The 25,816-nt window shown below is 39.6% G+C and overlaps 1 protein-coding gene across 7 annotated transcripts in view; it reads right to left on the bottom strand.

Annotated features, from left to right (window-relative positions):
* Window positions 2,758-25,816, bottom strand: part of NLN (neurolysin) — a 107,918-nt gene continuing 84,859 nt past the window's right edge. For 5 of the 7 annotated variants that reach the window (XM_005672490.3, XM_005672488.3, XM_005672492.3 and 2 more), the window contains 4 exons: window positions 15,698-15,884; window positions 15,234-15,362; window positions 13,895-14,031; window positions 3,902-4,467 (listed from right to left, as the gene is read on the bottom strand). In XM_005672490.3, the coding sequence (XP_005672547.1) occupies window positions 4,333-4,467; window positions 13,895-14,031; window positions 15,234-15,362; window positions 15,698-15,884 (588 nt within the window). In that variant the 3' untranslated portion in view covers window positions 3,902-4,332. 7 annotated transcript variants of the gene reach the window in all.

Below are 25,816 nucleotides of genomic sequence, written 5' to 3'. Positions count from 1 at the left end.
CTTTACCCTTTGCCTTGATACAGCTGGTACTAGATAATTACTTAGATGGATTTGTTTTTCTTTTTTTTTGTCTTTTCTTGGGCCGCACCCATGGCATATGGAGGTTCCCAGGCTAGGGGTCGAATCGGAGCTGTAACTGCCGGCCTACACCAGAGCCACATCAATGCCGGATCTGAGCTGCGTCTGTGACCTACACCATAGCTCACGGCAATGCCGGATCCTTCACCCACCAAGCAAGGACAGGGATTGAACCTGCAACCTCATGGTTCCTAGTCGGATTCGTGAACCACTGTGCCATGATGGGAACTCCGTAGATGGATGTTTCTAGTGGAAATTTCTCCAGGAAAAATAAACTTTGGACATTGTTTTTCAAAAAAATGAAAGCTAGTATATCTTTTTATTCTCACCAAATGTTCCTAAGAGAAGGCATATTCCATTTTAAAGGGCTACCCAATTTCATATGAGAGAGACACTATAATATTATGTTGAAGGAAAAAATAAGCCTTGGTCATTGCATTTAGTCAGATAGGATATGGTTTCTCTTTTAACACTCTTTGGAGCTCAGCTAACCATGGCGGATTAGTATTTTAATGCAGTTTCCTCCAAGCCATGATAGAAAAGGAAAAAATGAAAAATGGTCATAAACAAACCAGCAGATTTACTGGGCAGGCAGGACCACTACACCCAACTCATACTCAAAGGCTAATGGCAAAATGGTGAAGTCGAAAACTAAGGCCCTCCCTACTAATTAAGGTGAGTACAAAAATCATCAGTTTTTTTTTTTTTTTCTTTTTTTCCTTTTCTCTTTTTAGGGCCCCACCCACAGGATATGGAAGTTCCATATGGGAAGTTTCCAGGCTAGGGGTCAAATTGGAGCTGCAGCTGCTGGCCTACCCCACAGCCACAGTAACGTGGGATGTGAGCCTTGACTTTGATCTACACCACAGCTCAGGGCAATGCTGGATTCTTAACCCACTGAGCAAGGCCACGGATAGAACCTGAATCCTCATGGACACTAGTCAGGTTTGTTACCACTGAGCCACAATGGGAACTCCAATCCTCACTTTTTTGAAGCACTATTTTCTTGATTTTGGTCTCTTATACAATGCAGTTTGTCAAGTCTAAAGAGCTACAGATATCTCCCCTTCATCATAGTAGTTTAGAAAGGCAAGAGTTTGGTATAAATAGCTTGTGTGAAAGCTCTTTAAGTTCTATAAAGAGATAGATAGCTTGCAACATTTGTATTAGAGTGAAAAAAAATCTATAATATGTGGCATCACATTAGGACTTTTTTCTTCTCTGTAGCGTCTTAAAATTAAATCTTCAGGGATCAGGTCTATTCCATTTTAACCCAAGATGTTTAAGAACTTGCCTTCAACGATACAACCACTGCCTGAAAACCTGAAACATGACCAGATCTCCTAGACTTAGTGTCTCAGTCCATAAAGTGTAGGTCAGTCAGTTACAATTCTTGTAATTATCCAACATTCAGAACACTCATTGACACCCTGTGCTCTGATCTAGGAGAAAAAAATAAAATAAAATAAGCATATGGTCACATTCAAAAAGACTTTAAAAAAGAGGTCCCTAGTTTTGAATTATGTTAGAGAAGATTTCTTGATGAGTATTTGATTTTGTTGCTGTTCTCTGGAAGATTTTAAATATAGGATATGGACCCTAAGTAAAAAGAACACCCAGACCACTTCTGTTTTCTTACACATTTGAGTTTTAACATTAAAGTATGAAAGAAATATGAGCTCATTCTCGTGGGTATAATGTAACTTTATTGTGTGCAGCCTTTTTCACACCAAGTATTGTTTTTCCATGAGAAATAAGATTTAAAATGATAATATTATTGTTAAGGAGATGCATTGGACAATAGAAAAAACTGAAGAGAGTTTTTGTCTGAAACTGGAAAGCAGAACAGTCTGGTAAAAAAAGATAGGAGAAAAGTGCCATACACTGCAAAGACCAAAACAAAACAAAACAAAACAAACAAACAAACAAAACCAACCAAAACCCAAAAACCAAAAACCAGCTTTAGGGAACCAAGGTGGTGATACTGAATGAGCTTCAGGGAGAGAGGGCCAGGCAATTGTCTCATAAGGGAGGGTGGGATTTCCTGTGATCTTTGAATTATTTACTTAGCAAAAATAATCTTTGAATTTTATTCTGTCACTATAGTGCTTGATTTTTCCTGCTGTCTACAATTTTACTGTGCAGCGCAGTATTTTTTTATTTAGCACAAAGTCCATTTGGACCAGAGGATGGAAAGGTTCTAATTTTGTCCCTGGCCAGCAAAGTCATACCTCAGGTAACACTGGGAAACAACTGGAAGTCCTACGCAGAATGCACACATTCAAAGTTAGTTTTTTAAATTAAAATTTTAAAAAACATCATCCTGTTTTGGTTTCCTCATTGAGTAGACTCCTAGAGGAAAAATAAGTACAGTGCATTTCCTGGTCTGCTGCAGAACTGGAATTTAGGCCCACAGTAAAAGTAAAGAGAGTTAGAGATCAAAAAGTTCACTAAAAATCACTAGGCGAAATAAGCCACGGAAAGCCTGCTTTGCATGGCTGAGTTTAAGCACACATAACGCTTCAGAGGAGCCATCCTCAAACACTTCTGTGCAGAACCCACTCCTCTCCTGGAGTTTCTGGACTCTTTATGCTCCACACCAGCTTCAGCTCTCTTCCCGTGGCATTCCATAAATAGACATTTGTGCCACGTCTCCCTGCTACTCTGGGTGAGGAGCATAGCAATGGAGAAGTTCCTACCACTTTTTAGAAGCATGAGGAGAAAAAAAAAAAAAAAAAAAAAAAAAAAAATATATATATATATATATATATATATATATATATATATATTTCTTGTTTGCTTGCTTTTTAGGACTGCACTCGCAGCATAAGGAAGTTCCCAGGCTAGGGGTCCAATCGGAGCTGCAGCTGCCAGCCTACACCACAGCCACAGCAATGCATGATCCGAGCCGTATCTGCAGCTGTAGCCACATCTACAGTTCACAGCAACGCCAGATCCTTAACCCACTGAGCAAGGCCAGGGATCAAACTGGAGTCCTCGTGGATGCTAGCTGGGTTCATTACAGATGAGCCATGACGGGAACTCTGAGAAAAATGTTCTTGGACTTGCTTTAGTGTTCTAACTGGCGAATATGTGGAAAAACGAATAATCTTGTATGCTAAAGTGGAAATGAAATTCTAATCCAAGATTCAAAATTCTCTAAAACACCTTTTTTTCCGTGCCGATAGTGCTCTCGCAAACATGGTGAACGTTCCTAAAACCCGCCGGACTTTCTGTAAGAAGTGCGGCAAGCACCAACCCCACAAAGTGACACAGTACAAGAAGGGCAAGGATTCACTGTATGCCCAGGGAAAGCGGCGTTATGACAGGAAGCAGAGTGGCTATGGTGGGCAGACTAAGCCAATTTTCCGGAAAAAGGCTAAAACTACAAAGAAGATTGTGCTGAGGCTGGAATGCGTTGAGCCCAACTGCAGATCTAAGAGAATGCTGGCTATTAAGAGATGCAAGCATTTTGAGCTGGGAGGAGATAAAAAGAGAAAGGGCCAAGTGATCCAGTTCTGAGCTTCATACTTTTATTATGAAGACAATAAAATTTTGAGATTGTTAAAAAAAAAAATTCTCTAAAACAAAATATAAAAACTCACAATATGCATTAGGCCATTTCAGCTAAAACTCATAATTTTTTGGTACTGACTGGACCTTAGAAAAGACTAAACTAATTGGAGGAGCCTGACTTAGGTGCAGCAGAAAGTTGGGGATCATGAAGCCTGAAATACAAAGATAAATGCATTACTGAAGCATATACCCCCGGCCCTGAGGTATGCAGGCAAAGACGTCACACTTTACTGGAGACGGAGAGTCAAGGTGGATGCGCCAAGAAAATATTTATCAGAGGAACGTGATGGTGCATTTATCAGTTCAGAAATCCCAAGTACAAAACTTCAAGATATAAGAAGGGTCAAATTATACAATGCATACGATTCAATTAAAAAATTCTTGGCCCTCTTACATTATATTATCTAGATTACAAGAGTAAAAAAATCAAATCACATTCATATGAAACTTTTATAAAAAGAAATCAAATCCATTTTTATGAAATTTTATCATACAATTATTTTCTAATGGGTCTTTTCTTAGGTCACAGTATTTATAATTCCATTTACATCTGTATAACTTTTTAAATCAATAGAAATCTGCATTTTCATTTGCAAAACTCCCTTCAGTTTCCAGGCCAGTAACACATGGTGATGTCAACTTGTCTTCCAGACATGGAATGCTCCCAAAGACCCCAGTTTACGGAGCATGCAGGCCTCTACTCATTAGGAACGCTTTTTGGTTTGGCTCACGTTTCAAGAAATTTTGGAGCATGTCCATGCCGTCCAGCGATCCCCCAGGTTTCAGGATTAGGTTTCTGTATTTCATTCCAACCTAATAAAATAAAACATGCCTAATAATTCATAGTTATAGCAACTTTCCAAGTCTCTAGATGCAAAAGAGAAGGGAAGAAAGGGACTTTAGGTTTCCCCTGTCTGGATGTTCTCCTTTGCCTAGACTACAGCGCTGTACTATTTATTTATTTTGGTAGCTAAGAGATCTGGAGCTGGACCTCTGGTTTTCCACACTTCCCTTTATTACTGTCTTGTCTCCTGAGATTCACAGCAGCATGCTGACAATGTGAGTTAACAGACAAATAAAAAAATAGCCAAATGGAAGACATAACAGGCTTCTATTTGCTACCCCATCTCAAAAGCAATTGCAAAAGGGTTAGCAAACCAAATGTTCCATCAGGTTACAAACAGGGGTTCTGTGTACCCGGAAACAGTGGCCCACCTACCGTCAAAATGGCTTCTGCTATGTTTTTATGAGGGGCTCATAAAAAACCCTTCTTCCTCATGGATGGGGGGTAGGGCAACAACACATATCCCACGGTGTGGGTAAGACATTTTTGTGGGCCCAGCGCGGTGAAGGAGAACCTTTGTACAGCTGTCTATGGGGACAAGGTCTGGAATTTTAAAACACATCATAGTTCCTCTGTCTTTATTTATACAAACGCATGAGCAGATCAAGCAAAAGAAAACAGCTGTGATTCAATATTAGCACTATTCTGTACGTCCACTTCTTTTCCCTCTCCTTTTAGAGAAGAAAGGCAAGAGGATTCAATGAAACCCAATTCTAAATCTATGCATAAAAATAGATTTTATTTCACAGAGAAACACTGGAATTTATATCCATAATATCATTTGATCAATCACTAATAGTCTCTTTGAGTATATAAATAGCTTGAAAATTTCCAGAGACCAAGGTAATCTCATTTTTGACTGATGACAATGATTCTGCTTGGTACAACCATCAGAGATTAGTCTAGTCAAACTGTTAAGGAAAATAAAACTCAGCATTGAAGGATGAAATCTACCAAGTTAGATACAAAACTATTCAATGTCTTACAAGGTTATAAAGTCAAAAACTTTTGGGCTTATTTTTTTAGTTATCAACAGAAATCATCTGCAACTTATTAGTGATCTACAGGCTAACAGCTAACTTCACAGATGGACCTAAATCAGGAATAATAAATTAGTCAAACACAGTTACTTTCTATAAACTCTAGAGAGCTCTGTTCAGTAGTAACATGTGAACCACATGTATAACTTTAAATTTTCTAGTAATTACAGAAAAAAAAAGGGCAGAAGATGGGTAAAATTAATTTTAATATTTTATTTAAACCCATAAATCTATAAATTACCTTTTCAACGTGTATCAATATGACTTATTTTTTGTTGTATGTCCTCAAAATCTAGTGTGTTTTTTACATTTACCATACATCTCAATTCAATTCTTCAACAGTACTGGCCACATTTCAAGTGCTCGGTGGCTACATGTGGCTACGACAGTGGTAAGGTCTGGGGCTTAGAGCATAAGATGACTCTCAGAAGGGCCTGTTAGACAATGTTTTAGTATGACCCCGAAGAGGCGAGTAGCAATCTTGCTGCCTTATTTATAAGTTTTGAGTAAGGTTCCTTAAAGAGGGTGGGCCTGTAATCACTGATACTGGACCTCCTGAAAACCCTGGTAATGAGAGCTTTGAGCTAGATTTAATTTTCTTTGGGAAAGAAAAAAATGACGTGTCATTTCTTGCTTGGTATGCAGCAATTCTATACTCTCAAAATAGTGATCTAGAACCTAAAATATAGGTGATAGCTATTCTCATCATAGACTCTCTGATTCTAAGAAGTTCAAGAGTTCAAGATCAGAACTCTTGAGCCCAAGACGGCTTACCTTCACCCCCTTCCATCTATTTCACGGCCCAATGTGTCTAAATTCAACCAGTGTTAAACTGGTGAGTGGGGCAAGAAAGGGCTGTTCCTTCGGGTGAAGCAGTCTAGAAAGAACTTAGAAAATGTGAATTGGGCGTTCCCTTTATAGGTCAGCAGTTAATGAACCTGACTATCATCCCTGCGGGTTGGATCCCTGGCTTGGTTCAGTGGGTTAAAGATCTAGTGTTGCCGTGAGCTGTGATGTAAGTCGCAGACGTGGCTCAGATCCAGTGTTGCTGTGGCTGTGGCACAAGCCAGCAGCTGCAGCTCTGATTCGACCCCTAGCCTGGGAACCTCCATATGCTATGGGTGTGGCCCTAAAAAGCAAAAAAAAAAAAAAAGTGAATTGATCTGAATGATGAAAACATTGTAAGCCATCTATTATGAAAACATTTTGAATATATGTACTAATAGCAGAGACAACAGTATAGGGAACCCTCTGGCACCTATCATGCAACCTCAATTATTAATATTTACCTGCACAAATTCTTAATGCTCAAGATCCAAGAATCTTTTAGTCATTAAAAAGACATACTTTGTTGCACAAATATTATAGGCACAGTAATGAAAATTTAAATAAAGTAAAAAAAAAAATCAACACAATGCTGACATCTGCCAGAGTATCTTTGTTTTGTACAGAGAACTGTAATTATAGGTAGAAACGCAGAGCAAACACAGGAGGAGCTGGTGTTGTGAAGAGCCAGCTCCTGCCTTCTCTGATGAAAAAGTCACTGGAAAGCAGAGCCCCGTTGAGTCTCATAATATGTGGCTCAGGGCAGCTCAAGTCCTTCCTTGCTTATAGCTCCAAACAAGCTGATTCAATTTCCTGAATTACAGAGCAATGGTCTTTTAATAGTTTCATTTCCTTTGCAATGAAGTTTTGGAGAAGAGTTTAAGAGTCATTTTGGTAATAGGATCTTGCTTTTCTTAAAAAAAAAAAAAAAAGGGAAAAAGCTCAGTGACTTTTTATTTTAGGATGGTACAGGGTTCTCTGAGTGAGAGAACGTGGTCTAGGAGACACAGGCCACTGGTGGAAGGAGTCTTTGCCGTGAGCTGTTTTACTTTGTTTATATAATAAAGGAACCTTAAATGTGAGCAAAACAGAAAGAGAAGCTCTAAGACAACCACTAAAATTTTCATGCTAAAAAAATCCTTCAAGAGGATCTGCATAGAGTGAGAGCTTCTATCAGCTATTTAGGGAAGGAAAATCAGCATCGGTCACCTCTGTGGTTTTTATTCCTGGAAGATTAACATGTATCTTTTGGCAACTGTGCAAGTCCTTTCTAACAGGGATTTTTTTCTAAAGCAAGATCAGGAGTTTGGAGTCAGACTTCATGAATCTTGGCTTCATCCTCAGTTATGTGGCCTTGGGCTTTGGTTTCCTTACCTGTAAAATGGGAATATGCCTACCTCCCTCAGTTTATGAGGAATGAGAGGAGATAATTTTAGTAGGTTAGATCCTGCTTAGGATCATTCTTGCCATAGGGTGGTTATGTAATAAACCTTAGTAATCGCCCATCCCTCCTTTCACTTCTCTTCTCCCTACACTGTAAGTTCAGTTACTCGGGTACAGTCAGGGCCATAAATGCATTCTTGTTTCAGCATTTCCTCAAAATTAGTCCCGCCTCCTAATAAAGCTGGAGAAAGGACAAGAGACTTGATCTCCACTGATAATATAAAATGGGATATATAATTCATAAGAATACTAAATAGGAGAGACGAAGCACTCGTTTTATGCAAGAACATATACCCTTTATCTAAGGTAATATTTTAAGAGCAATTATAATGATCTGAATGAGGGATGCCCACTGTCTACCAGGAATGAGAACACATAAATGGGAAACAGAGCGGGTCTCCTGCTATCTGAAGCAGCACATGCATGCGCCCACAGCCTTCCAATCCTCCCTTCCTCCTTCCTGCCCCCTTGTGACAGACACTGGGGAATGGAGCCAGGTCTCCTATACTGGGTAAGAGGCATCAGGGCAGAGGGCACCCGCCCTGTGGCAGGTGATAGCCACCAGGGACTTAACAGGCTCACCAGCCCGATTTAAAAGTGGACTTTGGAATCTTTACTTGCATAGCTCATTTGTAAACTCCTTCCCAACAGCATGTACTTTGTTTTCTATGAGTGAGGGTGGAGAGCTTGTGGGTGGAAAAAGAATACCTTTGACAACAAGCAGGGAGGAGGGAGAGAGTCGAGATTGGCGTTGGCAGTCAGGGAGGTGGAAATAAAGAACAGTGATAGGAACCTTCCCTTGACTGGAAGCAGTTTTCTGGAAACCTTAAGCGGAGTTTCAATTTGTGAGGATGGAGGAACAAATCTTTTTTTTTTTTCTCCTTTTGGGCCACACCAGTGGCATGTAGAAGTTCCTGGGCCAGGGATCAGAGCCACTGCAGTGACAATGCAGGATCTTTAACCCACTGTGCCACAAGAGAACTCCAAACGAATCTTTATTTATGGGGAGGGAGGAGATTCGGAGGAAAAAAAGGTGCCCTGGGTAGCAGTGTGGATTAGGGGGACAGATGAGTGGAAGCACTGCCAGTTAGGCCCAGTGATAGTGCAATACAACAGTTTTGATGCAGAGGACGAACACAAGGATGAATAAAACTGTTCCTATTAAAAAGACCTTATGGTCTAGGAGGTGAGATAAAGAAATGGACAATGAACAAGGCAGACTATTAGGCTCCAAGAGAAACACAAAGAAAGGCTGTAGGAACACAAAAGGAAAAACAAAACAAAACAAAACAAAACACTGCTTCCAGCTGGTTGGGATTCAAGGTTTAGAAGGTCTGGTGTTGTAAATATTCAAGGAGTAGGTTAGAAATCAATCCCATTTCCTTCCTTTGTCCTTCATATCAGGCAACATTTAAGACTGTTAGAAAAGGTTGACGTGTAAGAAAAATCGCTTTGGGATGGTAGATCAGGGGAGCTGATGCAGAATTTAATCCCATTTGTAATCCACTTGAATTTAATCTATCAGGAGAGGAAATTTCATATTCTCTCTTAGCAACACATTACAGCAGGAACTGGGCCTAGGATTCTGTTTGAAGAGCCCTGGAATACTTAGCTTTATGATACACATTCTGACAGGTAACTCTTTGTCATGTTTAACCAAGACTCTTTATATGTTTCTGCGTCTGTTATTGCATGGAAGATTTGGCTGCTTCCTTATGGCCCTGTGGCTGGTTACACTTAACCATCTTGATTTTCTCAGTACTCCTTTCTGCATGTGATACTTGGTTGTATTTCTTCTTCACTGATGGAAAAAAACAAAGCTTGGCAATTACTCTAAATGCAGAAGGGGAGGAACATAATTCTAGCTTAACAATATAATTGCCTTTGAATCCACAATGTCTATTACCTCTTAGGAAATTTTCCCACAATGAAGCTGCCTTATAAAAAGAAATGGCCCTAGTTAAAATGCCCTCATTCGTTGAACCCTACGATTAGCTGCTGGATTTTGAAACTATATTTGGGAACCTTAAAGTGATCCTGAAAGAGCTTCTAGAGATTGCTGGAAAAGTGCTATACTCTCAAACTGTTCCCTTCTATAGTTATGGAAGAGATGAGCTGGAAAAATTACAAGGTATGTCTGATAATGAAACAACATCTCCATGTTTACTATAAATGAAGGCTTTAGATATTATTTAACATAGCTTTAAACAGTTAAGATGTTGAATCTATTTACTACGAAGAATATAGAAAATTGTAGGTAAAACCAGAGGTAGCAAACTTTTAGGCTATTATAGGTAAGTGGCCAGTTCTAACACTTTGATAGAGACCATCAAAACAATAAAAATGACTGTATTGTAAAATACTCTACTGCTAACATTTGGTATTCAGAAGATTGCAGGTTTATATTTGCCCCTTCCTATTAGCGTTTTCCTAGCGAGTAGCCCACTTTCTACAGTTCTGCTTGTTAAGATCTGAAATGGTTCTTAACCAGACCCTGGGTTTGGCAGGATGGGAAGAAGTTACAGGGGAAGGCCTGGAGATGTTCTTTTGTTGATACCAATGACCATGACCAATGACGTCAACAATATGTGACCTTTCAGCCCCCCAGCCTCTCTAGAACTGGGGGTTTAAGAACAACAGGCATGGGCTCCTTGAAGGGACATCCTACTGTCGTCTCAAAATGCTCCAGTTACATACGAGGAAGGGTGAGGGGCCTTGAGACAAGGTCTGCATGAAATATGGTGACTACTCTGGTTCCCATGACTTCAGATCAAATTCAGTATTTCTTTATACCATAAAAATTCTTTCCCTTCATCACAACATAGCTATAATAATGACCTAAGTTTTTGTAAAACAGAATTGTTATTTCAAAGTGTTAATTTAATTATTTGGCTGTGCCCACGGCATGCAAAGTTCCCAGGCCAGGGATCAAACTGACATCACAGCAGTGAAAATGCTGGATCCTTAACCTGCTGAGCCACCAGGGAACTCCCCAAAGTGTTAATATAAAATAAATAGATATTTTGATTTATGTAAATTGAGCGTAATTTTAAAGCAAACACTTGTGAAAAAAAAAATTAAAACCAATCAAGCAGTACACTGTAGGTGGGAATAAAATGGCTATTTAAAAAGCTGTTCCAAGAATTCTCTTGTGACTCAGCAGGTTAATAATCTGGTGCTGTCACTGGAGCAGCTCAGGTTGCTGCTGTGGTTCAATTCCTGACCAGGAACTTTCACAATCCAAGGATACGGCCAAAAAAGAAAAAAAAAGCTGTTCCAGTATCTGTCACTGCAGCAGAGTGTGAGGGTACAAAAGGATTCTCCTTGGCTAGTAGAGCCAGATTCACAATTGTTGTGGTAGCAGGGGTGCAAAACATGGCATGATATTCCAGAGTAGTTAGTAGGAAGGAAAAAAGAAGGGTTTAAAGCTAACTTCAAGGTATAAGAGGAGTAATAATATATAGCACTGTCGAATCCAGAATTTTAGTAAAATCAAAAACTGTTTTTAGTATCACAAGGCAACAGCTCCTACTTGTAGGGAATCTTGCTTTCTCTGCATTCAACCCAGCCCTTTTGTCTAAATTAAGAGTAGTCTGGCTGCCTGCCAAGCTGTGAAGCCAGAGAGAAAAGGAGGTACATAGAAGCATAATAGCAGGGATTACTCCTGCTGGACCTGCAAGTTCTTTGGGATCCATTGGGATCAGTACTTTGGCCATTACTTTGACAGCTAGAAAAGGAGAGGTGACAGTGAAGGGGCCTGAGGCTGTGGGTTTGTGAGCAGAGCACAGAGGAGGTGAGTGAGGAAGCTTAATCAAAAGAGGTGCTATAGCACTTAGGCCGGGAAGCCTCCCAAGCTACCAGGAGCCAGTGAGAGGTCATAATTTTACCTTTGCATATCTGGACCTTATGTCTCTTTAAAAACTGTTTTCAGATTTCTACAATAGTCCATGCTCTATGTAAAAACAAGGAGAAGTTCCATAAAAAGTACAGAAAAATATTTAATAATCACTCAGAAACTTACGACCCAAAGATAACAACTGATAACATTTTGATGTACTTTTTTCTAAATGTATATTTTAAAATAAAAATTCGCTTTCTATGGTATAAATATCTTTTATACCCTGATTTTTTTTTCAGTTTGTATAACAGTTATAGTAAGCACTGCGGACACAGGAGAAGGCTCATTAAGACCTTCTCCCACACCCAAGTCCACGCTTCTGTCCAGAGGAAGGAGAGATCACTGTGGTGTGGATGGTCTGGAGGATTTTGTGAATGAGTGGCCCTCTGAGCACAGCCTTTGTGAATGGTAGGACTGCGGAGAGGCACCGACAAGGAAGGCGTACATTTCAGGTGGAAGAAGTAGAATGAATAAATTTGTGGAGGAACGTCCCAAGAGGACACACAAATTTGGCTGACACATTCGGACTTCTGGGAAGTAAGGAAGAAATTGTTTGCTTAGTTGAGGGCTGGGACAAAGAGAGGAATACCAAGAAGCAGGAAGTTAACCAAAACAAAAGGTAGTGGAGGGCCTTTGAGAGCTGGCGATTGGAGCATCGGTGGTGATTCTAGAGGGAGGGTAGCTTTCCAGTTCAGCTGGTGGAGGCAACAGCCAGAAAACAGAGGTTTGCTGAAACTGTTTCTTATACCAAGAGAGTAGGCTGTGAAAGGAAGAGCAACTGAGTAATAGCACTGAGATGATCAGAGTCTTCCCTGAGATAGCAAACCAGTAAGTCTTAGTATTACAGACATCTTCTCTGAGACAGGAGGGAAGAAGATAAATATTGAAGTATAGAGAGAGAAAGACAGATGAAGGTACTCACTTCCAATGATCTTAATGTCCTCAGCAGAGAGGAGAGAGCATCTGCTGAGAGGTGGTGGGGGACTCGGGCGACCCCACTAAGGGAAGCAGAGCAATGCTGGGGCTCCAGGGCAGGTTCGACAGCGTGACTCTGCAGTGGGGCATGTAAACAGAGTCACACGACCGTCCCCAGAAGGCTCTGGGTCCCGCAGACACCATCTCTCAATGAGATGGTAGAGGAATGCAGGGCTCAGCACTGGTTGGAGGTCACGTAGAACTCAAGGTGTTTATGAGAACAAGTCAGTGTCTGATCAGTGTAAATGGGCTAGCCAGGGAATGGAAGGAGACTCCTAACAGCCAGGTTGAGGTGGGACAGGACGGAGTGACTGGAAAGGTCAGTGTGTAGAATGTAGGTACTCTGGAGGTGGCATTTTTGGGGTGAGTGGTGGGGGGAAGGGACGGCGGTCTACATTACATTAATGCACTTCAGTGCATGTGTGTGTGGCACTCTGTAATCCATAAACATGAAGTTTAGAGAATAAATCAGTTGGTTTAAATAAGCACAGAGAGCATGATTTTGATAATTTGTTCCTCCAATTTCTGAATCAAACAGAATGAAAAACACACTGGAAAAGTGATCAGCCTGAGAAATAATCTGACAGCTGAGTCTTCAGCAAGAGTGGAGACTGAGAGACTGTAACTCAGGAAGGTTTGGCTGGCAGCCACCTGGCAGTCAATTCACTGTACACGGAAAGGAATGGCTGAGGTTAATGAAGCAGGTTAAATTACTTAAAGGCATTTAGGTTACAAACTATGCAGTAGGTGGGGTATGCCAGTCAAAAAAAAAAGGATGCTTTCCATGGAAAATGTATAATGAAAGTGTGTAGAGTATATCAAAATGTAGGCAGAACTTTTATATCAGGAAGGAGTTTACTTTTCTTTCCCAACTTACTATAAAACTAAAACATTGTACAGCACATGTCAAAACTAGCAGCTATAAATCCTCAAATGTATAAACAAAGCTTTGAATTTTAATTATGCAATATACTGGAATGTTAATAAGCAAGAAAATGGAGCAGGTTTTTTTTTTTTTTTTAAACTTCTGGCATTAGAGTTAATCACTTGTATGCTGCACTTAGTGATGTTATGTTGATGTGAGAAGATGTAAGACTTGAAAGTTATTACCAGATCTCTTCCTCTAAAATCTAGGTGTAATAAATATTTTATACTAGCAGTTAAAGGGGAGGGGACAACTAGACATTTAAGAAAAGGAAAAAAAAAATACAATACCTCTGGATTCATTATCCCTTCTTTTTTAAAACAGCTATAAAACATGTCCATGGAAAAGACTTCACTCCAAAGATATCCATAATATTGGCCATCATATCCCCCTGCCAAGTGTCCAAAAGTAGCTGGCATATTTGTGCCTTTAAAGAAAGATACATTTCAATCAACGTGATGGCAAATGTTCTAACATGTCATCGGCTGGCTAAGGCTTCTCGATGGGGCAGCAAGGTGTGGGAGGAGTTGGTCATAGGACCTCACCTCTAGTACTCCCTGGGTTTAGGTGTGCCCTTGGCCAAGATGTTTAGAAACGTCTCTCCTAGGACAGCTCCACCTCAGAGCTGGTTTCGGCCCTGAGCTCTGGAATGCCTAACTAGAGTTTCAGAGGCTTTGTCCACACCCATTAGACAATTCAGTCCTTTCTTATCCCTTAGACACGCAGGTGTCTTATAAATAACTACTATAATATTAAGCCTACTCTACTCATACCTATTTATATCTAAGAGGTGTCGGAATGGCATTTATTTTAGGTTCATAATTACTGAAAAAAAATTCTTTACTTGAAAAGCTAAAATGGTTGTACTAATTCAATTCTACCTCTAGGGCTACGTTATAAAAGGATTTTGTCATTGGCCATGAGGCACAAAGTTGCTGTTTGGTCTACTAGAAGCAGATCACAAAAGGAAGTGAGGAGCCTGGATGGACTCACCAAGTTATTCTGACCTTTATTATCTCTATAAGTGTGACTGATTCAATTAAACAACGACTTCTTTGATAGAAAAATGTCACCTTTCCAACTACATATACACATACAACCGCACATCTGCTTAAAATATATAAATATAAATGGATTCACATATGTATGAGTCTCTACCCACATGAATCTCATAAATAATGTCAGGTTAGAAACTCGTGGTCACACTGCCAAACAGACCTCAGAGGAAGAATCAGAAGCCAAGCAGAAGTGTGTGCCTCTCTGAGATGGCCCCTTCCACCCACCTCTTGCTGAAATCCTAGGGAAGTCATGGGGCACACAGGGAGGGCAGGGCCAGGCGGGTGCTGCCAAACGTGAATGGCTTTCTCTGCTCTGGGGTGGAGGCCAATTGCTCACGTCTGATTACACTAAAATGCTGCAAAGCTGGAGCCACCTTCCCTTCAAGCTCATTTGGACAGGATAACACATAAGGACAGAGTATGCTTATCTGAAAGTCATGGCCTGATTATAGAAATCAGAAACAAATGATAGTAGGTAATCTGCCTGACAAACTCCACCTTCCCTGGCATGTTAGGGGTATACCCTGTGCTTCACAGGAAAAATGAACTTTCAGTGATCGTATTTACATACCTGGAGTAGCTGCAACACCTAAAATTTCTGTGCAGTATTTGGCATATTCACTTGCAGCATCCAGCGAAGTGTTGGTGTGGAGAGACTGATCAACTTTGCTCAAAACAATCTGGCGTAAGGTCAGGAGACCTAATAACATAAGAATGTTTGGGCATGTTTTGGAGAAGAGAGAACTACGTTTCTAATATCACAAGATCATAGACTTCATAAACTGATTCTTGTAGAATTCATCACAAAGTCGGAGTGAGGCATTGTATTCTATTTAAGATTTAAAAGGAGATGCCTTTTATTTTCTTGGACATAATTTCAGCATTCCTATGTATCCAGCCGTCTTCCCGCCCCACAGTCACACTCTAGGGCTACTAACGTTACAAAAAGGGAATAACCTCTACAGAGGAAGATGCCAGCAATTCTCCATTAAAAAATTCTAATTTATTTTCCTTTTCTAAAATTACAAGTCATACCTGTGTTGACCAGTCTAGAAGCAACAAGTTTTTCAAGCAGATCATCTGTAATAGGGCTTCCATCTTTATAATGTTTTGACAGCCTTCGGAGGGAATCAGTGTCCCACACCCAGTTTTCAAGCATTTGTGATGGCACCTCTACAAAGTCAGTTTCCACATTTGTTCCACTAAATCGTGCAAAGTCAGTCTAGAAAGTAAACATATAGGTCTCTTTAAAAAACCATCGAATGCAAGTTCCCCCTATGGCACAATCGGATTGGTGGCATCCAATGTTTGATCCCTGGCCCACCAGGCAGCCAAAGAAGAAAAAAATAAAACGCAACACATTAAAAGCAGTGAATGAAAAGTATATATGCGATGAATTTTTTAAAATTATCTTTGTTTTATTGAGGTAACATTGGTTTATGACATTATGTATGTTTCATGTATACCACATTATATTTTGACTTCTGTATATACTACATTATGCTCATGACTAAAAGTTTACTTTTCATCCATTACCATACATACAATTGACTCCTTTTATTTTTCATTCTCCTCCTAATTCTCATCCCCTATGGTAGCCATTACTCTGTTCTTTGTATCTATGTGTTTGGTTTGTTCACTTTGAAAAAATTCCACGTACAAATGAAATCACACAGTATTTGTCTTTCTCCCTCTGACTTATTTCACTTAGCATAATACCCTCAAGGTCCATCCATGTTGTCTTTCTTGGTGACTGAAGTGAGGAAATTGGGGGAGTGAGACTGGGGAGAAGAACTGGGGGTTATAGGAAATGGTGTCCATCAGTCTTAAACATATTTTTTTTTTTTTTTTTTTTGTCTTTTCTAGGGCGGAACCCATGGCATACAGAGGTTCCCAGGCTAGGGGTCCAATCGGAGCTGTTGCTGCCGGCCTACACCTGAGCCACAGCAACACGGGATCTGAGCCATGTCTGCAACCTACACCACAGCTCATGGCAACGCTGGATCCTTAACCCACTGAGCTAGGCCAGGGATCAAACCCGCAACCTCATGGTTCCTAGTCAGATTCGTTAACCGCTGAGCCACAATGGGAACTCCCAGTCGCATACATATTATTTTGGCCAGAACTTGAACTCATCGCCCCCATTTTACTTTCACAAGAGCCTGGAAAATAATAGTCTATGTATGTGCCCAGGAAGAATGGGATATGAGTTTCCTGAATAGCTAGCTATTCTCTACTATGGCATACAGTCTAGTATACAGTTGGTTACACATATATTCATTCAATAGAACAATTTCAGTGCTTAACTGACTGAACAATTAACAATTTCAGTGCTTATCATTAATACCCAGGCATTTTCTGGGTATTAATGATACAGTTGGGAGTAAGACAGATATAAATTCCTGCCTATATGTATCTGAAGTTCACGAAAGTAACCCAGGATAATTATTTTTGTTTAGGAAAGGTCAATAAATCACAAAATTTACTACTTTAAGCGAGTAAAGGATTGAAATCTATTAAAGAATAAATTTTTAAAAGATGGAATTATGATTCCTATACAACCGTAAAATGAACAGGTATTGAATATTATATTTAACTTATTAATTAATGAGAGACCAGTAAGCCAAGTACCAGGCCAGTTTTCTAGAGAACTTTGTAGGGTTTGACTCCATAATTGAGATCAATCTTAGTTCCTTAAAAGTAGATTGTCATACATAATAAAATGAGCATCATTCTGAAATATGGCATTCTATGCAAGTTCTTGGTTGCATACTTTATTTCTCTGAATGTATCCTAGTAAAAACAAATATAGTATTCTACTTTTTCTATGCAAATACATATTGCCATGAGAAGTTTAGAGACTTAATAAGAGTATCTGAATTCTGGACAGTCAGTGAAAATCAGATATAATTTAAAAAGGTACTGGTACCAAAACAGACAAACAGACCAATGGAACAGAAGGGAGAACCCAGAAATTATCCCAGATACCTACGGTCAATTAATCTTTGACAAAGGAGGCAAGAACATAAAATGGGAAAAAGTATTTTCAGCAAGTATTGCGGGGAAACCTGGACAGCCACATGCAAATCAATGAAACTAGAACACACCCTCACACCACACACAAAAATAAACTCAAAATGACTGAAAGATTTAACTATAAGACAAGACTATATGTGATGAATTATAATTAGGATTCCCGGAATTCCTGTTGTAGTGCAACAGAAATGAATCCTACTAGTAACCATGAGGTTTTGTGTTCGATTCCTGGCCTTGATCAGTGGGTTAAGGATCTGGCATTGCTGTGACCTGAGGTGTAGGTCGCAGATGAGGATCAGATCCTGTGTTGCTATGGCTGTGGCGTAGGCCGACGGCTGTAGCTCCAATTCAAGCCCCAGCCCGGGAACCTCCATATGCTGCAGGTGTGGCCCTGAAAACCAAAAAGGATTCCCCCAAACTTAAGTCTGAATCAGAGTCAACTATTTCTTTGAATGAAGGGTTAGGATAACCTCAAATTTAAGTAAAATTTGTAGCTAAGCAGCCTGGGAAATGACCCCCAAACACCTTAAAAGTAATACTTCATTCTTCTGAGTCACCAACTTCAAACAATCATCAGTAAGTCATAACTGGAAAAAAAAAAAATCACTCTGTTAAAGAAGTTTAAGTTTTGAAAGGGAAAATATTTTATTTTAAAAGAATTTCCCATGAAGAAAAATGAAGAGGTCCATAATTGAAGACAATCTCTCCCTAGCTCCTCTCTCTATCCATGTACTTTGTTTACTCAATGCATGCCTTTCTGGGACACTCATCAGTCTATTGCTTAACTACTCAAGTTTTCATCAAAATCAATTAAAGAGTTAAACTACAACAGACACCCTTTTCATGTGTGTGATATTTTGTGTTTTAAGTTTTAAATAAGTGTTTCTAAGACAACTGTTGCTGTAGAAAGCCTGAGTCGTACCTCTCAGATCAGGTAGAAGATGTTATCTTAAAACAAGAAGCCACTTCAGTGGAGGCTAGCACTGTAGATTAGTTGGCAAGTGAGGTGAGTTAAATGCAGTGGTAAGAGAAGAGAAACAAAGGATATACTCAGAAGGTAAAGTACCATTTGTGAAAATAAGGGACTTACTCCCAGGGTGTGGGCTAAGTGTTAAAAAAAAGTTTCAGAGTTCCCGTCGTGGCTCAGTGGTTAACTAATCCAAACAGGAACCATGAGGTTGCAGGTTCGATCCCTGGCCTTGCTCAGTGGGTTAAGGATCCGGCATTGCCGTGAGCTGTGGCGTAGGTTGCAGATGCAGCTTGGATCCTGCGTTGCTGTGGCTCTGGCATAGACCTGCCGGTACAGCTCCGATTCGACCCCTAGCCTGGGAACCTCCATATGCCTCGGGAGTGGCCCAAGAAAATGGCAAAAAAGACAAAAAAAAAAAAGTTTCAAGGAAAGTTTTAGTAAATTGTTGAATCAGATGTGGAATAAGCTCCTGAATAGAAAGATGGGAATTCACTACAAGGTTGGTGTTTTTTAACCTTCACACTGTTCAGAGAACTCATGTAAAACTGCCACTGGCAGAGGGCAATTTAGCATTTATCTAACCGGATCATCTGTAGAATGGGAGTTACCATTCTGCTATCTTTCCCTGAGCCTCTGTTCGGTTTCCCTCTTTGGATGCTTCACATCCCAATCTCCCCTTCCTGACTTCATCATCCCTGGGGCTCTAAATGGAAGGAAGGGAGAGGAAGGGGGCTGAACTACTAGAGAAGGCAGCAGATGGGATGCAGAATCAGCAGCAAAAACCATTCTGCTTTTGGCCCAAGGCAGAGGCACAGATGTCAACGCCATCTCACATTCTGCCTTCCTCTCTTTATGCAAAATATTGTTTTGCTTGACTTCCCATTATCACGGTGCTGATTCTAGATATGAAGAGCTGCAAACACTGAAGGGTCAAGGGAAGCTAAATTCACTATGCCCTGAAATTAGGTAACCTCCGATTGAGGACATCCCAATAAAAAACTCTTACAGGGAGTCAAGGGTTCCAGAAAACTGAGTATTTTGCCTCTTTCTTGAATATCATCTTCTAAAAATAACCACACCCTTGATTACAGATAAAATAACTATGTAATAATTATAACAGCCAACATCTATTGAGTCTTTACTATGTCAGAAATATTGCTAAGTCTCTACATGGATTATCTGATTTAAATTCTGAAACAATTCTGTGAAGCACTGTAACCTCCATTTATGAGATAAGAAAATGGAGGCATACTGAGATTAATGGTAGAACTAGGACTTAAAACCAGGTGGTCTAACTCTAGAACTAACCCCCCCCCCTTTTTTGATCTGAGCCCCATCTGCGACCTATACTACAGCTCACAGCAATGCCAGATATTGAACCCACTGAGTGGAGCCAAGGATCAAACCCGCATCCTCATGGATACTAGTCGGGTTTGTTACCACTGAACTACAATGGGAATCCCTAGAACCCCAATTTTAACCACAAATGCTGTAATGCCTCACTATCTTACAGAAAAAATTTTTTACAAAGTTAAATTATGGGGGTTCCCCTTATGGCTCAGTGGCTTAAGTTGGCTTAAGAACCCAACTTGTATCCATGAGGATGTGGGTTTGATCCCTGGCCTCACTCAGTGGGGTAAGAATCCGGCATTCATAGGTCACAAATGTGGCTTGGATCCAGTGTTGCTGTGGCTGTGGTGTAGGCCTGCAGCTGCAGCTCCGATTCAACCCCTAGCCTGGGAACTTCCATATGCTGCACATGCAGCCCTAAAAAAAAAAGTTACATTATAATGTTACAAAATGATGAAATCATCTCGGATCTGGTCTTATACCAAAATCGCTTTTACGTGAAGAGTAAAGTTGAGGTTTCAGTGTGCTTCCTTAGAAATTTGATTTCCTCTATACACTGGAAGACTTTTCAAAGATCAAACAGGAGACTGAGGTAAAAAGCCAGCCTTTGTGATCATCTATCCTAGATTTGGGATTCTGTAATATTTACTGCATAATTTTTTAAAGATTAGTGTGACAAAATAACAGAGCAAATAAAGGCAAAATAACACCATGAACTGTAAGTATAATATTTGGACATAAAAATTTTGTATATCTTGCTTGTGCGAATATTTTTGGGAATCATTTGCTGATAAGAGGGAACATCAAGTCCAAACAACGACAAAAGCATGCGTTATAGTATGAGGTGGTGTTTCAGAACCTAGAAAAGCATGAACAAATGACTAACTCATGAGTTAAAATTAAATGAGAATGAGAATTAACAGAGTTATGTCATGCAGAGTAAAAAGAGGGCTTATTCTATCCACAGCCATCCTGTATTCTGGGCAGCCAACATAGCAAATGAATGAACAGATCAACAATGTCTTCTAAAGAACAAAAGGACGTGTTTGCAAGGAGTAAAAGCTAAAAATAACTCTATTGCTAATTTCCCGAAAGTCTGTCTTGCTGTTTCTCTGTGTGCCCTTTGGGCAATACCATTTAAATAGTTTTCAAGTAAGGAAAACAAAGAACTTAAAAATTCAAAAGCTCAATTTCCAGCAAATAACTAAGTCTGAAAGAGAAAGGAATCCGGAGCCAACCACTGCGAGGGTCCACAAAGAGTCCCCGGGCATGTCTTAGGATTGTGCAGCCTGAGAGGGGCCTGATGTGCAAAACAGCCTGGCTGCTGAATTACATTACTCACTGCTGACAAGCCAGCAAATACCACTCCCCAGTTTTAAACTGTAGGTGCCAAAGAATCCAAGAAATGCTTTAGACAGTTTTTCAACATGAACAATTTGACACTGTTCAATACAGTACCTTATAAGCATTATTACTGCAGGAGATAGTTTGACAATAAAAGCCTAGAAAACAATGTAAACTTAGATTCCTGTTTGGTTAGAAGTTCTTGAGAAGAAAGCTGTTTAAAACGATGAGGCTCTCTTTTTAAACAAATGGATGCCTAAAATATACACTGTTATAGATTTTTTTTACAACAGATGACTTAATGTTACTGAGATTACCTTCCCAATTCATATAACACAGTGAGAGCTTAAGCAAAATTATATAAACGAAAGCGCAAAAAGTTACACGAGCTTTTGTTGTATTTAAAGTCCAAATCCTTTGGGTTGTTGTTCTAATTAAGAGATGGGTTGCTTTTAGCATTTATTACTAAAGTGTTATTTTCATGATAGCAAATCTCAAAGGAAACGCAGTTACTGAAATCCATAAGTGTACTGTGTTTAAAGGAAAAAGAACAGGGCTCAGGAGAGCTGACCTTGGCTGTCTGGGGTGATCCTCTATTGATTTCTTAGCTGTCATTCCATGTTCTGACCTGTCTGATATACCCCTAAATCCAGGGATGATGAAGCTTAAGTAACAAGGCATTAAAAACAGAAAAGAGCTACTGTCTCCCAGGCTTTGCCATAAACAGAGGGTTAAAGGTCATATTTTTAATTTCACATATACCTAGCAATCACTGGCAATAATAATAGCAATAAGGGCAATCTGATTAACACTTAACTTTCACAAGAGCTCTGTAGTTCAACAGGTCAGTGTCTTCAGCATTATTTAAAAGATGTGAAATAACGTATTATCTGCAAAGTCTTGAATACCAAACCTTAAATTCAAAGGCTTATGCCCCAAACTGGCTAGACCTTTCTGACCACTACTTCTTAAACTTTTTAGATGAAAATAAATAAAAATATTATTAAAACTCAAATGCTAACTATATATATATATATATATATATAATGAACAACTGTACTTCCAAAATCTAGCATATGCCCAGAAAGTTGTAGATGTTCAATTAAGCTTTGTGAACTAAGTAAAGCTGTAAGGAGAATGCTTCTGCACCGAGACCCAGCCTGAAACAACTCTAAGAGATTTCTCTTATACTTGACCTGATCTCTTAGCCCCCAACCCAACATCACCTCTCTATTCTGTCTTCTTTCAGTACTTAATACATATTTAATTTGGATCACTTAATAATATTCTGGTTTTAATTTTTTAGTTGTTACTTTCATATCTTCAAACTTTACTCTAAACATTCGAGATATTAGCTCTTTATCTGCTGAACACCTTGCTACCATATCTAGTATAACATGCCAGATACAACAGATAATCAATAACTCTTGTTTCTAAAAGATCAATAAAACATTTCTTTTACACATATTTTTCTATTAAAAAAATCACATGCAGAAAACATGATTAAGAAATGAAAAAAAGTCACCAAAAATAAACAATGTGTATGTCATCACATTTGATTTATGACTTCAGCATTTATTCTATGTGTGTGTATGAGCTTGTGTGAGTACAAACACACAAGTATTAAAATAACAAAAATGAGATTCTGCAGGAAATCACTTTCTAACACTGATGATGGAAATTCAGTGTGCAGGGTTGGGGGCCGGGAGCAGAATTTACAAGGTTTTTGGTAAGTGCTTACTGTACGTCAGGGCTGACAGCTAAAAGGTCAGCTCACACAGAGGGAAACGTGAAACTAGATGAACTCATTGTTTACAAACTCATGGTTTAGAGGAAAGGAGATTTAAGAAACTTAGGAAAAGTCCATCCAGTAGGAATGCACACTTGGGAGATCAAATTCAGACCACGTGACACAGTGCCGTCTCCAGTGCATGAACGGGGGATGTGGGGGGGGGCAGTGTGCATGATTACAGGCAAAAAGAAGACTGGTGAGGAGAATGGCGGTCAGATCTCAGGTGAACACTGACTCTTTCTAAGTTTCAGTTTTTTCTACTTGGAAATGGGGGCAATAATAGGACAAGAGTATAGTAAGAGAAGCAGACTGGTAAACCTACTTTCAGAGAACACCGTAAGGATAAAATTACTGAACAAATGTAAGGCACTGACTATAATGCCTGGTACACGGTAGGTACTCAGTGAATCCTGGCTGATCATTCTCCTTAGCTTGCCCAGTTTGCCAGGCCAAGCGTGGTCTTGGCTGCTCTGACCAAGTCTGTCCTCGACTTCCTCAAAGGACCTGTTCTTTGGTGATAATGCTGAAGAGAAATGTTCCCATGTTTTCCTTCAACTAATCTTCCACCATTCCCAATACTCTAAATTGCTCATTCTGCTCTGGCTCCGGGAATCAAACTTCTAAGCAGGCAGTAAAACGTGATGGTTCCCCAACACCTGCCCTAGATCTGCATCCAAAACCCACTGAGGGCAAGCATTCGTGAACTCTTAAATCTTAAGTGACAGTGCTTTTCCTCAGGGCAATCTTTTTTCCTCCTCTTAAATTATGACCTTGGCACTATGCATTGATCTCAAAAGGGCTGAATCATATATGAGAATGGTTACAAGAACACTTCACATATGTACAGCACTCTATGCTTTCCTAAGAAACTTTTAAAATATTATTTAACCTCACCAGTACTCCAGGAAAACAGATATGAGAATTGTTGTTGTTCCCACTTTATGAATAAGAAAAAAGAGATGGCTTAAGGAAGGTGAGAAACTTGCCAAAAATCACACAGCCAGAAACACACAGAAATGGCTTTTAATCCAGTGCTCTTTTCAGAATGCTAGGGTGCCTTAAGTGGTATAGGCTATATTTATTTAAAACAGTATCTAATCCAAAACATTGAAAGCAGACAAGATGTTTACTTATCTTTAGGCCAAACTAATAAGATTATTTGAAATTTGAAGTTTTTCTTTTACTTTATTTTTAAAAATTTTATGTATTATTTATTGTCTTTTTAGGGCTGCACTTGTGGCATATGTAAATTCTCATGTTAGGCATCGAAGAGGAGCTACAGCTGCTGGTCTATGGCAGAGCCACAACAATGCCAGATCTGAGCCACTTCTAAGGCTTATACCACACCTCTTGGCCACACTGGGTGCCTTAACCCAATGAGTGGGGCTAGGCATCAAACCTGTGTCCTCATGGATACTAGTCAGGTTCGTCACTGCTGAGCCACAATGGGAACTTTCAATTTTTTTTTTTTAATTTTAAATTAAAAAAAGTTTTTTATTGGAGGTTCCCATTGTGGCGCAGTGGAAGTGAATCCAATTAGGCAACATGAAGTTGTGGGTTCGATTCCGGCCTTGCCAGTGGTTTAAGAATCTGGTGTTGCCGTGAGCTGTGGTGAAGGTCGCAGACTCAGCTTGGATCCTGTGTTGTTGTGGCTGTGGTGCAGGCCGGCAGGTGCAGCTCCCATTCGACCATTAGCCTGGGAACTTCCATGTGCCGTGGGTGTGGCCCTAAAAAGCAAAAAATAAACAAAAAAAAACTATTAAAAAAATTTCTTTTTTGGCTGCTGCTTGCTGTGGGACCTCAGTTCCCATACCATGGATTGAACTTGGGCCAGAGCAGTGAAAGTGCCAAATCCTCACCACTAGGCCATCAGGGAACTCTCTCTTTTACTTTAATAAGGCTTTATTGTGATTTTCGTATGTTGCTTTAATGATTTCTAACAGTCTGAAACTCATTACTGCTCTTAATGCACAACCAACACAGACATCACAGTGGAGGATGTTAAGAAGTATTACTCTTATTTTCTACATAATTTCAAAATGCCAGTGATTACTGAGAGCTCAAACCACAAGAAAGCTGTGAAACAGGAATAGATACTAGAGATGACACCTCTTGACTGCTATCATCAAAATTATCTACCCTGCAGTATAAACACAAAAATAGGAGTGAAACTCATCTCCTGAATGAGACAGGAGACACCTTGAACCAGTGCATCCACATGTTCAAAAACTGGATGTTCTTGCTAACATATTTAAATATTACGATGACAAGCGCCAACGAGCTCTTCTGGTCATCAAACTTGCAAGCTGCCACCGTGGAGAATTCAAACACTGGGCTGCCATATCTTAAAACCAATCTAATAAGTATGTAAGGCAAAAGTTTAAATTCACTATGTATTTCTCAGATTAAGTCAGAAGTATTACTAAACACAGAAACTGTTAACTCCTTTTTCATTGACATCTAATAATTTAGGTCAGTACAAAAGGTTTTGAAATTATTATAAAGCTGTAAGTATATGGATCTGTGTCTGTTACTTTTAAGACCAAAGCAGTGATTGCGAGTTCCAAATACATTACCTTAAAAGATCCTAAAATGTTACAGGACACTTGGAGGGATTAATAGAAAAATGAGATTTTTTCAAAGATAATCTCATTAGGAGATG

The sequence above is a fragment of the Sus scrofa genome, chromosome 16 (assembly GCF_000003025.6).
Source record: "Sus scrofa isolate TJ Tabasco breed Duroc chromosome 16, Sscrofa11.1, whole genome shotgun sequence".
Classification (NCBI taxonomy): Eukaryota; Metazoa; Chordata; class Mammalia; order Artiodactyla; family Suidae; genus Sus; species Sus scrofa.
Note: the sequence above shows the minus strand (reverse complement) of the source record. Positions and strands in the feature narration are given on the sequence as shown.